Source organism: Schistosoma haematobium, chromosome 1, assembly GCF_000699445.3.
Source record: "Schistosoma haematobium chromosome 1, whole genome shotgun sequence".
Taxonomy (NCBI): domain Eukaryota; kingdom Metazoa; phylum Platyhelminthes; class Trematoda; order Strigeidida; family Schistosomatidae; genus Schistosoma; species Schistosoma haematobium.
In genome coordinates, this window is record NC_067196.1 from 24,402,333 (window position 1) to 24,421,455 (window position 19,123).

Sequence of the window (19,123 nt, forward strand, 5' to 3'; positions counted from 1 at the left end):
CATACTATAAATTACCATTTAAAAAAAAGAGATTATAGGCAAAGATAGATGGTGACTAGTAGTGGAATCCAGGACGCGCGTTTCATCCAGTTCGAGACTTGTCAACCGGATGTGTCTGTATCCCAAAGTTGATGATCACTCTGGGACTCTGGGATGCTGACGAGCCCTAAATAGGACGAATCTAATCTGCTCTGAAAAATAGTGGTGATACAAATACGTCGTTCTTGACATTTGAAAAACTTATAGACTGCCAAACAAGAATTTAATACATGAAATTAGTAGAGCTAAACTTTGAGCTCATCCACATTAATCGAAACAATAATGTCAATTGTTAACTAATAGAAATGCTCAAAGAGAGTCTTCGGTCAGATAATGTATGATATCGAACGCTCCAGTTGTTATTATTTGAAATTTTTGTTATTTTTTTCGCTTATAAGAATGTATGAATTATTAGGATATGCTTTAACAGAGATATCATGATAGATTTTGATGTGAATAAAAATAAAATTTATTTACGTAATAAATCAACCTATCAGTAGCAGTGTTATTCGGTAAGCAAACATGACATCTCCAATACGAAAACCAACAATAACTAAGTTTTTATTATTTAACTTGTATTTTCAAATACATTGAAGATCACCAGCGACAAAAGTGACATCACTGAGTAAATAACAACCGAGATTAATATTTCAAAAACTTGTTTCAGTTGAACACTCGAGATTGATCAAACATCTGTTCTATCACATTTCAAAGAGATTCTATTTTACACTAATTTTTTATTTCTAATACTACTAATAATAGTTTCATCATGGTTTGAAGACTCAGTATTTGTGTCTTATAATAGAATTCTTATATTTCGAATGAATTCCATTCCTGTTTTCAAGATTAATTTCTTCTCAAACCCACATATGACAAAAAATATTCCATTTGATTGACTATTTGTCAAAATTACAATTCAATCTACGTTTGTGCATAATTCATATAAGGTTAGATTATTTAGATAATGGAAGTTATATCACGTAACAATCCAAAATCAATTTATTTCATGTATAGAGCAAGGACATGTGTGACTAATGATATTGACATTCATAGGAAATAGTCACATAAAATGGAAAATAATCTTTAACAAATTATATATCTATCTATTATCCCATCGTCATCATTATTGTCAAGTTAAGGAATAAACGTCAATGTGAGTTGGATAACATTAGTTTGATATATCAATACATTAGAATAAGATAAAGGAAGTTTTGTCATGTATACAAATGATGCGTATTATCTAAAAAGCGACGAAACATTCATTATTGATAATGATTACATGTGAAATGTAATCTACTATTTAGTTAATAAGTAATAATCATCCTATGTACATTCATCCAATTGAATGTAGACACAAAGCTTTAGACAATGAAACAATAGTATACTAATCATATGATAAGCGAAAGAAATATCAGTATATGGTGCTAAATATTAACTTCTGTTAAACTAGTCGATAAAGTTTATGATCACATACTTAATTTTTAAAAAAAAGAAATAAAGCTAAGGCATCTAATCAGTTGCTAAACAACGGTTTTAAACAAGAGTTTTAACTAATAACACTCCAATTTTCTTTGTAAGGTATATATTTATACTTGTTATGTTTATATCATCATCATAGATTTTGAAAGAATACTCTTTTGGATAAGAAATAACTAAGTATTAAATCATCATTTAGTCAACGTTGGCTAATTGTATTGCTTATATTCGGTTATCAGAATATAAGTTCATGTTAATACAGTTGTCATAATGATGCTATCTATAAGTAGTTGATTAAATCATATATATCCATTAATTCAATAGTCATAATTCTACCTTAGGTGGTTAGAAGTGTATTATGTGGCAGAGAATGTGAGTTACACAATTAAAAGTACCATGATTACTACTTAGTGATATTTTATTGTAAATTCTTTAATTTTTTTTAAAAACTTGGTTAACGACATTATTATCGGTAATGTGACATTGTTCCATTATCGTGTTGTATATTTAACTACTTTAAACAACAAAATTTACTACTGATCACACATGTTATTCACTAAGAATCTATCTTTTTCAAAGTTAAAGATTATTTAATATTCTTAGCTTTTGTTTAATTGGTTTACCTGTACTAATCACTTAGCTAATTTGATACTAGTTGATATAATAATAATGTAGAGAATTTAGTATTTCATTTATGATAAACAGTTTCAATAGTTAAGATCATGAGTCAATCGAAGCTAGACCAGTATGGAAAACCTGGAAGCACTAGATGGCCGTTTGATCCTATTGTAGGACCCCTCAGCACTGCGTATCCACGACCTCACCTCATGGGATTCAAACCCAGGACCTACTGGTCTTGCGAGCAAGCAATTGACTCATGATGGCAACTATTGAAATGACTAAAATCTCTACAAAATCCCTTCTGATAATAAACCGTTTCCTTTGAAAATAAAAAAGGAACCCAATGATCTTGCCAATCAATGGAAAATGATAATTGAATTATATAAATAAACTTTATTCTAAGAAAAAAAGAGATTATTAGTTTTTTGTATTGTGTTAATAATTAACTATTAAAAGTTTTGTTTTTTCATTAGATTCTAACTAGAACTACCCAAATTTCAATTAATTTGTTTATTAAACATAGAAAAAGTAACTTGACTGTACTTTATCTTCAAAATGGTTAATAAATAAAAATTTTTGTTTTTTTCTTCTTCTGTAAAAGTATTCATAATTATATAAGAAAAATGTAAATATAATTTACGCTCCATACATTTTAATAAAACAAAGAAATTGCGAAACAAACAAACTGAACATTCTACAATCTTTACAAACCCATTATTATTGATAATACTAATTGTTGGTGATAACTAACTATATTTAATTAACTTAAATGATTTATATCGAACAAATGAATGAATTCAGCTCAATGATATTTTCAGACATAGTTTTGATAAAACTCTTGAGATATTTGATTATTAGAGCATTACAGATTACTTGTATATATAATTTAGATGAATATATATATAACTATATATTTATATGCAAATAGACAATGTAGAGGCCTCTACAACAGTAGGACTCCACATATACAACAGAAAAACCAAAATCTTGAAACATAACACAGTCAACACTAACGCAATCACACTTGATGGAGAAGTTCTGGAAGATATGGAAACTTTCACATGCATGGACAGCATCATCTATAAACAAGGAGGATCTGATGAAGATGTAAATGCAAAGATTGACAAAGAAAGGGTAGCATTCCTACAATTAAAGAACATATGGAACTCAAAACAAATGTCTGAATGCCAATATCAAAATCAGAATCTTCAATACTAATGTCAATCAATTCTGCTGTACGAAGCTAAGACGTAGAGAACAACTACAACCACCATCAAAAATGTACGGGTATTTATGAACATTTGTCTACACATTGTCCGCTGACTGAATACCATCAGCAACAACCTACTATAAAAGAGAAGAAATCGGAGTTGGAGGTAGATGGGACACACATTACGGAAATCATCAAGTTGCCTCGCGAGGCAAGTGCTAATTTGGAATCGTGAATGGGAACGTAAAGAGGAAGATAAAATGATACATTCCTTCGGAAATCAGAGGCAGATAATAAGAGCATAAAAATCACTTGGCAACAACTGGAGAGGGTATCTCATGACAGAGTAGGTTGAAGGATCTCGGTCAGCGGCCTATGTAAACATGGAGTAATAAGCGCAAGTAAGTGACTAAGTATACATACTTAAAAAAATCGTTCAGTCTAAAATCGATTGCTTGCTATATCAATTTTTCATTGTTGTAATAGTATAACCAATCTAGAACATTGCTTTAATTAAGCAGAGAATATTACTAATATTCCCGTGAGTCTTTATTTGATTTGTGTAATGTGACTGGCAATTCACGCTCACATAAATACGCACTATGCATTGGACTTATAGTATTCAAATTTATTTAGTTACCTGAATGAAATTGGCCAATTTCATTCATACAAATACGCATTACTGTTAAATAATAATACAGAGACAGATAAATATTTAAAAAGTTTGAAATACATATTGATAGACTAAGGGATGTAGTGTGAATAGCAAAGAAAACAACTGCACCTTACTTCATAACCCGCTAGCATGCTCATAATATTTATACATAAGCAACTAGTAGTTGTATGGTGTGCACTACTTGTACGGACAGATCTAGGTTGTATGTATTGTGGATCGAGAGTAGAATTCTTACGAACAGAAAAGAAAAATTAATAGATGAGACAGGAAAAAGAAAGTAATCAAAATGACAACAAGAATCAAAGAACGATAGAGTTTATAAAGGAAAACTTAAGAAAAATGAGCAATGAATGTATTTAATGAATTATTTTCATATTTTACAAATACAGAGTGTAACTATGTGTGATATCGTAATTCGGTTTAATATCCAAGATTTTGTTCAGAACAGTTTCACTGTGAAATAAATATTCTACAGATACATTTTTGAAAATATGGAAGAAATTTTGAAAAGCATAAGTTACGTAATCGAATCAGTTGCTATTAGACACAAAAACATCTTTTTAAAAAAAATCGTTCTGTTTTTTCTTTAACTAAAATGTAAGAAAAGTGGACAGACACACTGTATAGTTAAAAAGTGAAGTAAAGTAGATGTCACAGCAAAATAGAGAGAAAAAAGTTCTTAAAGTTGTTTTTTTTTTTTCAAAAAAAAAGCATTAGTACTTCCTTTAAGCAGTAAGAGTGCATCACTGGGCTGTCATTTAAACTTCTGTTATTAATTGCTTTGTTTTTTTGATGTACCTTATATACTGGGAATATAAGTTTATGATAAAATATAGTTGATTACCTATGGTTTTTAAATTACTTTACTCTAAATAGAATACGTATTGCATTTACGAGTTAAAGCAGATTTTAGATGTTTAAAAGTAGTTGGGAAAAAATCATGAATCTTGGTTTCTTGGTAAGATTTCCTGCTAACAACCCTCAAGTATTTAAAATTAAAACATTGTGGACCCTATGCCATATTACTTGGACTAGTGGTAACGATGAAATTTGCTCGACAGAATCTGATCTATACTCGTATACCAGAGAAGTATGAGAATGAAAACTACTTAATGATTCATCAATCCGAAAACAATGGGTGTCTTTAAGTTTAATGTTTCCTGTTCTTCTTATTATTATACTGTTTCTCAATTTTATTATTATTGTTAGCTTTATACAACATTATATTTTTGGTACAATACAGAATTCTCAGCACAAAGTATTCCACTGAGTTTCCTTTTGTTATTTTTCGATCGATCCTTGGGATAAATAGTGAGTTACCGCCAGTTAGACGTTAACAGTTCAGGAATCGACATCTGAATAATGTGCATTCTTTTCGATGCATATTGCCAGCAACCGCGAAATCTTTGATTGAGCTTTTTTATTTTTTGTACAACGCAATATCGTACACTTTCTACAAACGCACCTGAATGGATTATGAGACTAGTAAGCATAATAATGTGTTAAATGTAATAAGAAAATAGATAACTTGCTGAAATATCAAGATGGCAGGAACAGGTAGCTCAGATATTCAAGCAGACCACCTTGTATACCATATTACTTCCTAAATTTATTCAATGAATTCTTGGGAATTTTTCTACTTGTTGCCAATAAGTAAATATATAGTTCTGTCATCCATCTATGTTGAGTCACAAAAAGTGTTGAATATGATTTAGTGAATGCTTTAGAATAAAATATCTTTATAGTAAATTATTTTGCTAGTTAATTCGAATGTTCAAGGTAATGTTTATGGTATTTTATTTGTTATTAAATCCAGGTAACGATCAAACGTTTTTTTTAAATCTTATTTTCAGGTACACTTCATGATAAAAAGCTTACTGTGTACTGAATGCTTTATCATTGAAAACATATCAAAGAACTAATAAGTATAGTAAACCGTAAACATCAAAACTTTATAAGTGTGAATAATTAATTTCATTTATAATGAAAATGATAAGTGCAAAAAAATACACATCTTGGTTACCTAGAATAATGATTGCTAAGTGGTATGTTTATATCTAATTCGATTTAAGTAATTTATTTTGATGAACTTTCATAACTTATCAATAATTCAACTCTAATAGAAAACAGCCATACATATATAGTTAATGTTTGCGTTCTATCTTTAATTAAAACGTAGGATAAGTTACACACACTTTTAGAATGCTTTAATTATCATGATACCATTATTTATATATTTATAGTGTCTGTTTAAATTTCTCATTAAAATGGCTTACAACTTCGTCCTTAATACTAAATTGACTATGGTAATAAACCTTATACTCCCTAGCGACTAGACTGGAGATGGGTTCTTAAGCATTTGGTGAAAATATTACAATTGATGTAGTTTGACAAGTTAAGAATAAGGAAATTGTGTTCGATTATCCATAACTTTGACTGAACTATAATTGAAGTCCTGAGTTTAATTTCATGCGGAACCACTTCACAATAAAACAAGAGATCAACCTGATGCAATATACCGTTGGAAACTAGGGAATAATCGACATGTGCTTAGTCCTAGTAAATGATTACTCAGAAAATCCTATCCATGGCTCTAATAAGAATCGAACCCAGAACCTTCAGGTCTTGCGGTAAACGCTTAACTATTAAAATTACTAAGTCTGCATCAGATGACACAATACTCCAATTAATTTGTATAACGATTATTCAATATAATTGGTGATCTCACTTTGATTCTCAACTCTCCAAATGAGATTAGTCTTTAACAAGCATTGTCTACAAATCTAACTAATCTGTATAAAACCCTTTCAAACGATTAATAGATTTGGTGAGTCTATTTTATGATTAAGTTAACATTAAACGTTCTAAAATGCATTAAAAAATTACCTGTAGTTTTAAGTATTGGTAATATATCTATTATTTTTATGTTAAACAATAACAAATAAATAATCTTATACGTTTTGTTTTTAACAAAAGAAGAATAGATCGAGTGTAACACAAGAGATATTGGAACTAGTCATTTTTTTTACCTAAATTGACTTATTAATATTTCATAGAAAAATAGAATTTCGTCAATGAATCTATGCATGAGAGAAAATAACAGATGTTAATAACATAGTAACATTATATGTAATAAGGACAACTAATGATGATAACAATAACATAACATTACTGACCACAAATGTGTAAGGAAAGAAATTAGTAAAAAGAATTATGTAATATAGATTTTATCATTATTAGGAAGAATAAAAAAACTCATATGATTGATGTGAAAACAAATGGTTTGTGTATTTTATTTCTTACTGGAACTAATATAAATGTTTATTCCATTATTTTGTTATGAAGAAATATATAAGTATAACTTGAAAAACAAATTAATTACTGAATTTATCGATGAAGTGAGAAATACAGTAAGTAAGTGTTGCCGTGTGTATGTATGTTTTATTTTGAGTGAGATTTCTATGAAACTATAATTTATGAACGAACAAATGAAATTAAGGATAGCAAGTTTTGGGTTTCGGAGTGAAATTCGTTTCAGTTATCCATAAATTATAGTCACACCGAAATTAGTTGATAATGGGCACCGTGACCAGTGAATATCAACTATGTAGGGCATAATATGGGTATCACTGTCAGAATTAAATGGTGATTGCTCCATTTATAAAATTGCCTGTTTTAAAAAAATGTAAACTAATAGATGTCATCTCAATGATTTGAAGGCTTTACGTTCTCTGAAAAGTCTAAAAGTTTCAGGTTGGATCTCTTGTGAAGTTGTGAATGAAAAATGTTGATTTTCAGCGATTACTTACCTGTAGTCGGTCTGTGATGTAATCTACAATAAACAAACAGTTTTCACTGACCTTATATACTAATCATAAAATGTATGTTGAACTTGATTTATGGAAATATGATACATATTTGTTAACAAAGTTGAAATTTTAAGTTCTTTATACATATTTTACTGACTTTAGAAATATGACCCCATTTTTTAACATTTTTGTAGACATATAACATATTTTTAATGATTGATCCGAGTCAACATCATTAGAAAAAGTAAGTTATGCAAGTACGCATTATCGGTGTTTCAGGGATCGTAAATGCATCATTAATAACATTATTAAGTTTAAAATAACAGAGAACTAAAAAAACATCTTTATTGTATAGAGTAAAACTGTTATAAATTCAGCTATAATTAATCATTAACTGGATTCATCGTTAACATTTCTATTTACATTACTTTCAGTATGCATAATTTGATTCAGTCAAATGACAAAGAATGTACTTAGTAGTGAATTGCTATAGTTAATAAACTAAAGTGTATTTCAAAACATTAAACTGATTGATTCGTTTATTTATTGCATATATTTTGTGAAATCCATATGTATAGAGACAACCAGGAATAATTATAAAATTTATAAATATGCATTAAGATCGTTATCATAGGTTAAAATAGACCATCAAATTGTAACCTTCAAAAAATAGACTGTCACACACCAAGGTCACAATTTCTAGAATTAATGTATAGAACCAACTACTTCATAAATTAGATAGATCTATGTGCTATTAGGGGAAACAGTTATTCAATGTTCTATCAAATTAAATCAAACTGGGCTAAGGATAAACTTTACGTTATCAAGTTATCTAAGTGAATCGTAGTCAGTAATTATAATCCTGTTTTTGTTTATTTAGTCACTCAATTTTAGATATTTTGAAATAATTTCTAATGGAGGTGTGGTTTTTGCTATGTCGTAATTTTTTTGCACTATGACTGTTAGGATGTGCAGAAAAATATAACAATAATTATCATGTTAAGTCTAATAGTGGCCTTGAACTTTAAATGCACACTCCCTATTGGCCAGTATTTATTTCACTTGTTAAATATTGTACAAATGTTGTTTTCCATTTTATGGTACGATGTGGTTTGTTTGTTTGGTATATAAACAGAGTATGTCTGAAAATATAATGATTCATAACTCAGAGGCTAAGACTTGTGTTCTGGACTCAACTGGCTGGGAAAGACAGCGAAGCAGAGCCAATCGGGACTCTAGGTCGTTCGTACGTGTTTTACGTGTCATTGATCCAATCGATAGTACGCTCCTATCAAAATCTGCAGTCTCACCCGTTACAACAATGACAAACTGACCTACAGTTGACACGTCAGTAGCATTATGATGTGGTAGTTTCATCGCAGACAACTTTACATTTTTCATGTAAGCCAGCAAAAATGATAGAGACTGAAATACACCTACCATAATGAATTACGATGATTTACATGATAATTGTTGCTTCATTTTGATTGTTAGCCAGATACAAGATCAAAACTACGAATGAGAGTGTAGTTTATCCTTACCTTCAAACTGTCATTCTATCATCATTTAGTTAACCATTATCCAGTTAGAGTTTGGATAAAACATGATTACAAATTTTAGAATTGTGTGAAACTTAAAAGACAAGAGATACTTCTTGATTTTGGAAACATTTTCAAGGATGAGTCAGAAATTAACGTATTATGGCAATTCACAATTTGATTTGACAAAAAATAAGGTGATAGCTTAAGAACAAAACCACTGAAAATCAGTAGGCAGATATGTACGGTTAACAACCTGTCAGACATTGACAACATAAAAACCAGTCATTAATATAAACCAATCTAATATTTCAACATCTCAAACTAGTAAAGCAAATAAAAGAATTATCACAAACGACTGGATTGTTAGGAGTAGAAGTAATTGATTAAACAAAAAGAGAGACATGTTTTTTCACTAGTTGGTCTTAGTAGTACATATTGGATTAAAGATAATTAAATAAATCTTGTAAATTTATCATTAATCATCAGGAACTACAAGACTAAATGTTTTAACAATGACAACATTCTTTACGAACAGAATTTATAAACTAACAAATTTCACAGATGTGTGCATACACGATCCCACACGTGGGAATAAAACTTAGAACGTTTGATGTCGCGACCACTGGGCCGGCATCCAGCTGTGTTAATATCTAAATTCAATAGATCCATGGTCTAGCACAACCCTTCATCCGAGTGTAAACAGCTATCCATCTCAGAAAGCGGACCAAGGATTGAGAAAGATCATGGATCGATTGAAGTTAGACATTAACACCGTTGGATGCCGGTTCAGTAATCCAGGAGCTAAGCGCTCGCGCGCAATGCCGAAGGCTCTGGAGTGGAGTCCCGTGTGCAGTACCGTGGATGCATACTGCTGAAGAGTCCCACACTGGCACGAAACGGCTGTTAAGTGCTTTCAGGCTTTCCATGATGGTCTAGCTTAGATCGACTCAATGATTCAACTGTTAAAATTACGAGTATCGCCATAAATCCTCATTCTGATAACAGATTTCTCTTGAAAATCATTTGACGTAAGAAACAATTATGTTTATTAGTTTATCTAAATGTTTACTACTTACTCTAATCTATTCTATAATAATAATTATTTTAATGAAATAAAGATGAAGACCACGAAATGTCAGCCGTGAAAATTTCTTAGTTTTCTTTTATCAATTCAACTTGCACTTACAATTTCTTCACTGTTGGCTTTATTGACCGATACCAAAGGGTATTTCGATGAATTATGATCAGGATGTGGATTGGAGGAATGAGTTTGTCCAGCATTGGATGATGATAGTTTAGTTCGATCTCTGTCCATATAACGTCTTCTCCGATGACAACATGTTGAAAATCGACGTAAACGTGGTAGCATCAATTTACGTCTAGAATATAATGGTTTTAAAACAATGATAACAATTATTATTATTAATTCAGGGGTAAATAACAAGCTAAATTAAACAACCCTGCTTGCTAAATTTATTATTAAATCTCACTCTTAGTGGTATTTTGTTCCTAGTATATTTGTAAAGTTTGCTAGGAAAACAGTACAAATTATAAGCAACGAAAAATATTTTCTTAAAATAAAATAGTATGACTATTGTATGGTCATATAGTGGTCAATTACTACGTACATGCGTTGCTTGCGCAGCAATGAAAGAGATAAATATCATAAATTTTACTAATATCAGTTTTCATTAGATGTTTTTACAAACATGATTAAACGTGGCTTACGTGGTAAGTATCATATCGATAGAATTAGTACTTTAACATGTTGGTAAATCCATTGTGTTCAAGTCTATTCAGAAATATTTAACAGAAATACCACACTGAAAGTTACAATCACGTCTGTTAGGGAAACATTTTGTGACAATTCAAAATAAGTTGATTTTCTGATATTATCACTTGTAACCTGGTTTTAATTATTTCTTTTAATGTCTTCTGTTAAAATCAGTATGTTTTCAGTGTATAATGTGACAAAAATTCCACTATGGAGGTGAATGTAAACAACGGAAAATGTGAGTGGGCCAGACAGTACTACTATACTATCATGTCGATAGATGTAATCGCCAACTCAAACATGAAAGTTAGATTTCAACTTAACCTGAGTATGGTACTTTTCAGTAGTCATTAAACAGAGCAACCCAATCACTTTGTAATATGTTGCCATGATGATTGACAGATGTTATTTAATACTACAATCATATCCGTCATCTTTGAAATAATTATTACTGTAACAGAACAATTTCTTCTTTAAAAATATGAATCATGTTAATACTGACAATAAAACATTTGGTAGAAATTATTGAAATAACATTCAGCTATCTTCAGCTTGAACATTTTGACAGATATTAGTTCAGTAAATAATAGTTTGATTCATAATACAAGTTTTAAAATATATTTTTGTTGCTGGTATACGTTGAGTTCAATCAGTATAATAAATTGAAAATTGAATTTTAAGAAGAAAAAAAATAAGGCAAAGTATACCCCCCCTAAAACATAAGAGGAAATTAATGATTGTGGCTTGATTGTATAGTTTGTTCACATGAGAGAAACATATGAAAATATTAAACCAATTAAGGCAATTGATGAATCAATGATCATAATGAAATAGATTATATAACTATGCAGTTTAATATTTTTATATATAAATATTTAAATATATTCGAATAAAGCTTGATGACGTTCTGGTTAAAAATAATATTGTTAGTTTTTATGTGTTGTATTGACATTCACAATGTGAATACGATGTGATATGAAAACAAAAGTAGTTTCAATAAGTTTTTAACAAAATCAGTCATTAATTTTCTGGAATGTTTCACGTTTAATTAATTGATTTTGTTTATTACTATAAATAATGATGAATTCGTAAGGTACTATTTTCAACTATAAAATAAATGTTATTTTAGACAAAGATGGTTAGTGGCTAGGAGTGGAATGCAGGACGCGCGTTTCGTCCCATTTGGGACTCGTCAGCTGAGTGTACCTGCAGCTCAGAGTTGATATTCACTCTGGGACTCGAACCCAGTACCGTTCGCTTGAAACGCCATCACGTCCCGGAGTAAACATCAACTCTGGGATGCACGTACATCCATCTGACGAGTTATAAATAAGATGAAACGCACATCCTGAATTCCACTTCTAGCCACTATCCATCTTTGCATAAAAAACTTGTGATTTCAGGCTGTATCGAGGCAGTCCGCACAGGATGCACATATACGAACATGGGACTGATCAACTGCAGTCCTAAATAACAATGGGAAGATACAAGTAAAACAACACCAAGTGAATTTGAAATGTTTTGTTTTAAAAAGTTTACTAAAGAACATTGAAAATAGTTCACTAATGATATACAATGCAAAATATTTATTTCATAAAAATGGATTATCAAGCTAGAACATACGATCTAGGTAAAGATTCAGTGATTTTTTAAATATATAAATAGATATTAGAAATAATTTAATAAGTCAACAACTGAAAGATATAGCAATCACAGACTACTCACTCTCCAGTGGAATTAATTTCTAACTATTAGGTCTAATTCTAACCTGATCATGTCAATAAACAGTTAATAGTTTATGATCAGTAAATGTCAGTTATATACTGATGTACTTCTTTGTAGTTAAATACCAAGATACACATAGATGTATTTTTTTGAAATGTTTGCTAATGAACACTAACATCATTTATTACTCGTACAGTGATCAAAGTTAAATATTTTATTGAAAAAAAGAAACATAGTAAACAACGGTTATAATTCCTGTTAAATTTATGATAAATCTATTGAATAGTGAATTTGTTATTGAAAGAAACTGTCCAAAAGTTTTAATTGAACGAAGTATTAGAAACAAACAATAGCTTACACCTGTATATAAATAGAATAATGAAAACCGCATGGTTATTCCATCTTCAAATTTGAAATTAAAAAATTCAAAGAACTCAAATTAAGGTATATGCTACTTATGTCGACAGATATAATTAGCATGTAAGACCAATGGAAAGTGAAATGTGTGGCAGCAGAAGTTTGAGAATTTTGAATTGAACAGAATAGGGATGTAAACAAGGCGTTATTATGATAACAACAGAAATGGAGAAACAATAAAGTTTGTAAGAGATAATTGATGGAAAATATGCAATTAAAGTATTTCATGTACAGTATTCATATTTTAAGATAATGTAATAGAATTTTAAAATAAAAATTCAATACGCAATACATAATTATTATTACTTAATATTATAACTTGATAAATAAAATGTTGATTAATGCCACTGGTAAAGTTTTTAGTTATGACTAAGTAATAATCTACTCTTTATTACTTATTACAATGGAAGAAAGTTCTGTTATGATTCAATAAAGGAAAACTACAAATGAAGAATTATTTAATCACCAAACACTGATTAAGATAACATCAAAATTAACAATAAAATATACTAATAGTTTGAATATCTGACAAATAAATAAATTTTAGTGTACCGGGTGAACTAATAGTCGGCATAAATCAATTAATACTTTGATATATTGATATAATGTACTAAATCAATAAATTATCTGTTTCATTTAAGAGAGTTATAACTTATCACTGAATAAGATATTGTTTGTTTCCTGACACTACATGATTTTGTTCAAATTTATATTGTTAAGAACATTAGTAACTAACAGAAAAACTCCTATCAAGACTAATTTTATTATTTTTAAGCATCTATGAAGAAACCATGGTTTTAAGTAAACAGTCAATGTAGTTCATTCGACTGTATTTATTTTCGTTTTCCTGAGTGATTTAGCATCATCATCTTTCTATAGGAAGCTCTTTATATGACAGTATTAAAAACTATTCATAAAATCTTCATCAAAAAATAAAATAACTTTTAATAATTACAAGAATAACAATAGTGTTGAATTGTTTATGAACATATAATTAGTCAAATACTTATGTTGAGTAATAGAGTTCACACATGATATAATTGGAACTTGCTGCATTCCACACACATTTAACTCAATAACTTATCATGGATCGAAAAGAGAAACTTCAAAGATGGAGATGATTGTCCAGATTAAATCGCTGATATCAAAGTGTGAAATATTAAATTTTTAATTTCACTAGTAGAAATCATTATATGTGCATATATATATATATATATATATAAACATTATGGAATTAATATAAACATTATTAGTGAATATTGGGTTCTCATAGTTTTACGTGACATATTTAGTGACAAATGAACTCTCTTTGTACTTAAATTGTTCATAATGATCGCCTGGATTATTTTTTGCTAATTGATACAAAGGTATATTCACTTATAAGCTATTTGTCAAATTATTCAAAAGATGATATTCAACTGAATGTATTAAAATTCCACGAAATAGAAAAAGTTATTCAGATATTTTATGGATAAAAAAAGTCTTTTTTTTAATGCTATCTGTCTATCTAATTCATCAAATATAGTATATGTTATACTACTTTTGGATAAAAAAACAACTTGTGAAGATGGAAAAAGTAAATAGTTTCACAGATTAAGTATCATTATACATTATCTTTATAGTGTTTCACAAATTGGTAACCTACATTATTAACCAGGGTTAACAACAAGTAATAAAATATCAAAAAAGAAACTACTGATACTTTTATACTGGTGAGTAGTTTCCAGTTAAAATAAAACATGTATACATAGTTATTATAACTTTATAAAGTTTCTATTTAATCAAAATCAACTTGTGATGAAAATTATTTTTAGAAATATTTAAAATAAATAAAAGATAAATGGAAAAATAAACAACAACAAGGAAACTCTGAATTTGTACATTTAGAAATACATTAGATATGCACATAACAAATATTGACTTTTAAAACAAATATTTATCAGTCAAGAGTCAATATTTACGTTCTATATATATATATATAGCTATATATTTGTAAACTATATTTGAATATCATTGTGTACATTGAAATAAATAAGTTTATGATAAATTGAATTAAAATGGAGAAAAAAAAATACTCATAATGAATAAACATTTGTTTTTGATATTAGTTTGTTTATTTCTATGAAACTTCATTATTTAATAAAATGAAAGCAATTTTTTTTTGTTTTTTTTTTAGAAAAAGAGGGAATTAATAATAAAAAACAATTAATCTGTTATTCTATTATTATCACTATTATTATTATTACTACTACTAGTAAGTAATATAGAGAATATTTAATCTGAATATAAAAATTGATTTTAACTAATATCAAATGGTACAAACTGAATAGTAGTTTAAGTAGTCATTAATATATCTTATGATTTATATGACTGTTTATCCGTTATGTTAAAATTCTATGAACATTCATTTAATATATTAACAAAATGAATTCGAATTTTCAGTATCTACTAGAGCTAAGCCATAAGATTTAATCTTTTGTGCGAATTAAACTATACCAATGAATCTGTAGTGTAAGCTTAGTAGTTTGATACTTTATTAGATGGTTGTATGGAGGAAATAACGACTAACTCTATGACTTTAGATTTTTATTGTCCTATAGCATGTTAATTGTAATTCAGGCAGTTATGCAGTAATTCTTCAACAACGATACAGAATGATTTACTCAAAGTTTCTATAATGAGAGTCAATTTTCTTAAGACATCAAATAAGCCATACTAATAACACTATACAAACGCAAACTAGGATTAGCGTTCCGAGTTAAATATCTCGAACTATTTAACACTTTGGTGAGACTATAATTTATGGACGACCTTTGAGCGACGCTTAATTGACCTTGAGAGTGTTGACCTAATAACTACGACAAAATGAGGGTTATAAAACAGCGTGAGGAATTAGAATCATGATTTACAGTTGATGATTAGGTTTAGGAACAAGATTTTGGGTTTTCATCACGAACTAACTTCGACTATAAAGCCCAAACTCTATTTCGTCAAATGGATGAGTGAATTTCGCCCAAAAATTTGAGACCTGTTTTCTTATACCTGATTAGTTCGCTCATAAATTATAGTCTCGCCAACACTTCTTTACTTTTCATATTCACTAGGTTATAAAGAATATTTTACTCTTTAAATAGAATTACATACTTTTCGAGAAATTTCACAAAAATATGTGCTCATTAGTGACTGGCTTCATGAGGTATTTCCGGAGTTCTAGTGAAAAGCAGTGAACAGTGGAGTTGAACCGGGTGTGTTGTGAGACAATAACTCATTAAAACAATGGCGAACATGGCGCCCAATTTTGTGGATTAGTTGAAGATAGACATTAACACCGTTGGATGCCGCCTCAGTGGTCTGGACGTTAAGCGTTCATGCACGAGACTGATAGGTCTTGGGTTCGAATCTCGCGAGGCGCGATCATAAATGAACACTGTAGACGAGTCCCATACTAAGACAAAACGGTCATTCAGTGCTTCCAGGTTTTCCATGGTGATTTATCTTCAAATGACTCATAATCTCAACTACTGAAACAAAATATTTCACTAGTTTTATCCTCTTATGTTTTTTTTTCAGAAATCAGAACATTTATTTTATAAAGATAAAGCATGATAAAAAACGTTCTTTTTTCAACATAAATTCTACTAGGTTGTTAAATTTCATTAACATTAAACAATAGAATGAACATAATAATGTTCTGACTTATTTATAGAATGTTCGTTTGATATAAAATGTCATTTTCTATTGTTACACCTTTCAATCCATTATAATAAAAAATAATTAATTCTGATTTAAAGGAAACATTACAGAACATGTCGGTCAATCAAATATTGCTTAAATAGTAACATTAAATAATCAATACATAAGAAAAGAAAAGAATAAAATTAGGTTAAGTCTTATTATTTTAATAATCACGAAAGATAAATAAAGAATAGATGATTTTTTCTATGGTGACTAAATTATTCAAAATAAATTTTGTTATAGCCGGTACATGGAACATCGAGGACTTACTATATGCTCTTATAATTACTATCTCAATAGGTAACTAACATTATATAATCTAATCTTAGTTGCAATGTAAATCAATTGTTTTATTAAAATGATTACATAACTTGTAAATAACTGGTATTTTTCGTAATTCATTTAACTAATAATAATAAGTCAGATTTAGTAAGGATTATTATTATTATTTGAACACATAGATATAGGTACAAGGAGGCATCAAATACATATGCGCCACATAAATCTCACTTGATTCGTGTGAGTGATGTGATACTGACCGGGTGCCCAAAACAGAGCAGGTGGTTTTGTCAGGGGGCTACACTCCGAGCCTTTGAACCAAAGGTCTGATCCACAAGGCAGTCGAGCCGCGTAAGGAGATGTAGTCCCATGGTGGCCGGTGACCAATAATTGGCTCATATGCCATTTGTTCCCTCAGAGTCCTGGAGCCCATGTGCACCACTGGTTTGGATCGAGATTTTCCAACTCCCATAGGTGGACTCTCCATGTCCACCAACCCGGGTAATGCGCCGGACATTCACTTTTTGTCCTCTCAATTTTGTAAACAAAACACCCCCGCAACGAGAAGGCAGCGAGTAGGACTTTCCTGGCAGAGGCTATATACGCGTGGCCATATGAGAAAATTTGGAGAGGGAGAGCGGACTCTCCCCACTCCCGGCCGTACCAAGGTGCTTAGGGGCAGTTGGGATGTACATGTCATTTTACGTTAAATCATCATTCAATAAGGTATAACTGAGTTTATTTATAAATTTACTGTGAATAATGTGCCTACAGTAAGAAACACTCATTCAAATATACACTTATTATGATGATTGGAGAAATTTTTGTGCATTACTATTAACTACAGTATTATCAGCGAGAAATATTTATGTTAGTTCAGTCATCAATATGGGACTCCTAGTTATAATGGTTTCATAAAAAGAGATTCGAACGCAGAACTGACTAATGAAAATAACCTGGTATGCAGTAAATAAATTTTACCATCAGCTCGTGTACCTTATTTCTAACTTCTTACAATGAGAAACCACGTGATCAGGGTTTAAATTCCACAGGGAGCATCAGTTACTTCAAGATTACAGTTACACCTTGACGATGAGTCCCAAATGGCACGAAATCTAGGTCAACGGTATCCCGTCCACTGTGCATGACAACCAAACACTGTCTAGTCAGTTAAACACTGTTTTATATATTATGCATCGTAATAACTAAAACATATGCGTTATGCTTAATCAACCGTAAATAAATATATAAATCCTTAATGCTCTCCGTTTTGAATTACTTTAAAATTTTATTTCGCTGTCTATAAATTTGCGTCAGTCTGTAAATTACTTGTAAATTCTATGAACTGTTACAGAATAATTTAACAAACCAAACGAATAAACATAATTGTTATTTCTATTATTAAATAAATCTATTTTACAGATCAATAAAAGTCAACCTAAAATTTTCGAACTATAAGCAATACTGCTTAATTTGTCCAGGTTTATAATATTTATGTAGATAGCAAATCACTGATTTACTAAATCTGGGGAAAAAGAAGATTTAATTGTTGTAAGTATCTTCCGTTCTAAACGTAACATTGTAAATGATAGTATAATCGTTAGGAAACTTACCGCACTGGTACCATGTTTATTGGTTGACTTTGTAATTCACCCGAATTACTTGTACTGTTAAAAGATTTAGGCTTTTGTACATTTTTTCCACTGGTGTTCAATTTAATATTTGTTACTCGATTGTTATTTCCACTTGATGTCAGTTTATTAAATTCAGTAACTTCTAGACCCTACGATAAAGTAAAATAAAATCAATTCATAGATGCAT

At 29.7% G+C, this 19,123-nt stretch overlaps 2 protein-coding genes across 2 annotated transcripts in view; one reads left to right on the forward strand and one right to left on the reverse strand.

Moving 5' to 3' along the window:
• Positions 1–19,123, reverse strand: part of MS3_00005728 (uncharacterized protein) — a 74,820-nt gene that overhangs the window by 2,640 nt on the left and 53,057 nt on the right. Inside the window, exons 4-5 of the mRNA XM_051213817.1 lie at positions 18,916–19,085; positions 10,559–10,751 (exon numbers count right to left, since the gene is read on the reverse strand). Of these exons, the coding sequence (XP_051073498.1) occupies positions 10,559–10,751; positions 18,916–19,085 (363 nt within the window). The remainder of the gene's footprint in view (positions 1–10,558; positions 10,752–18,915; positions 19,086–19,123) is intronic.
• On the forward strand, positions 2,978–6,756 carry LAMC1_28 (Laminin subunit gamma-1). Its single transcript, XM_051213828.1, has 3 exons — positions 2,978–5,507; positions 5,546–5,675; positions 5,876–6,756. Exon 1 carries the CDS (start codon positions 3,055–3,057, stop codon positions 3,352–3,354), a length of 300 nt encoding a protein of 99 aa, XP_051073499.1. The 5' UTR covers positions 2,978–3,054; the 3' UTR covers positions 3,355–5,507; positions 5,546–5,675; positions 5,876–6,756.

Bases quoted from the DNA above. Each gene is read 5' to 3' on its own strand.
- LAMC1_28 (XM_051213828.1), top strand. From the start codon at position 3,055: ATGCAAATAGACAATGTAGAGGCCTCTACAACAGTAGGACTCCACATA.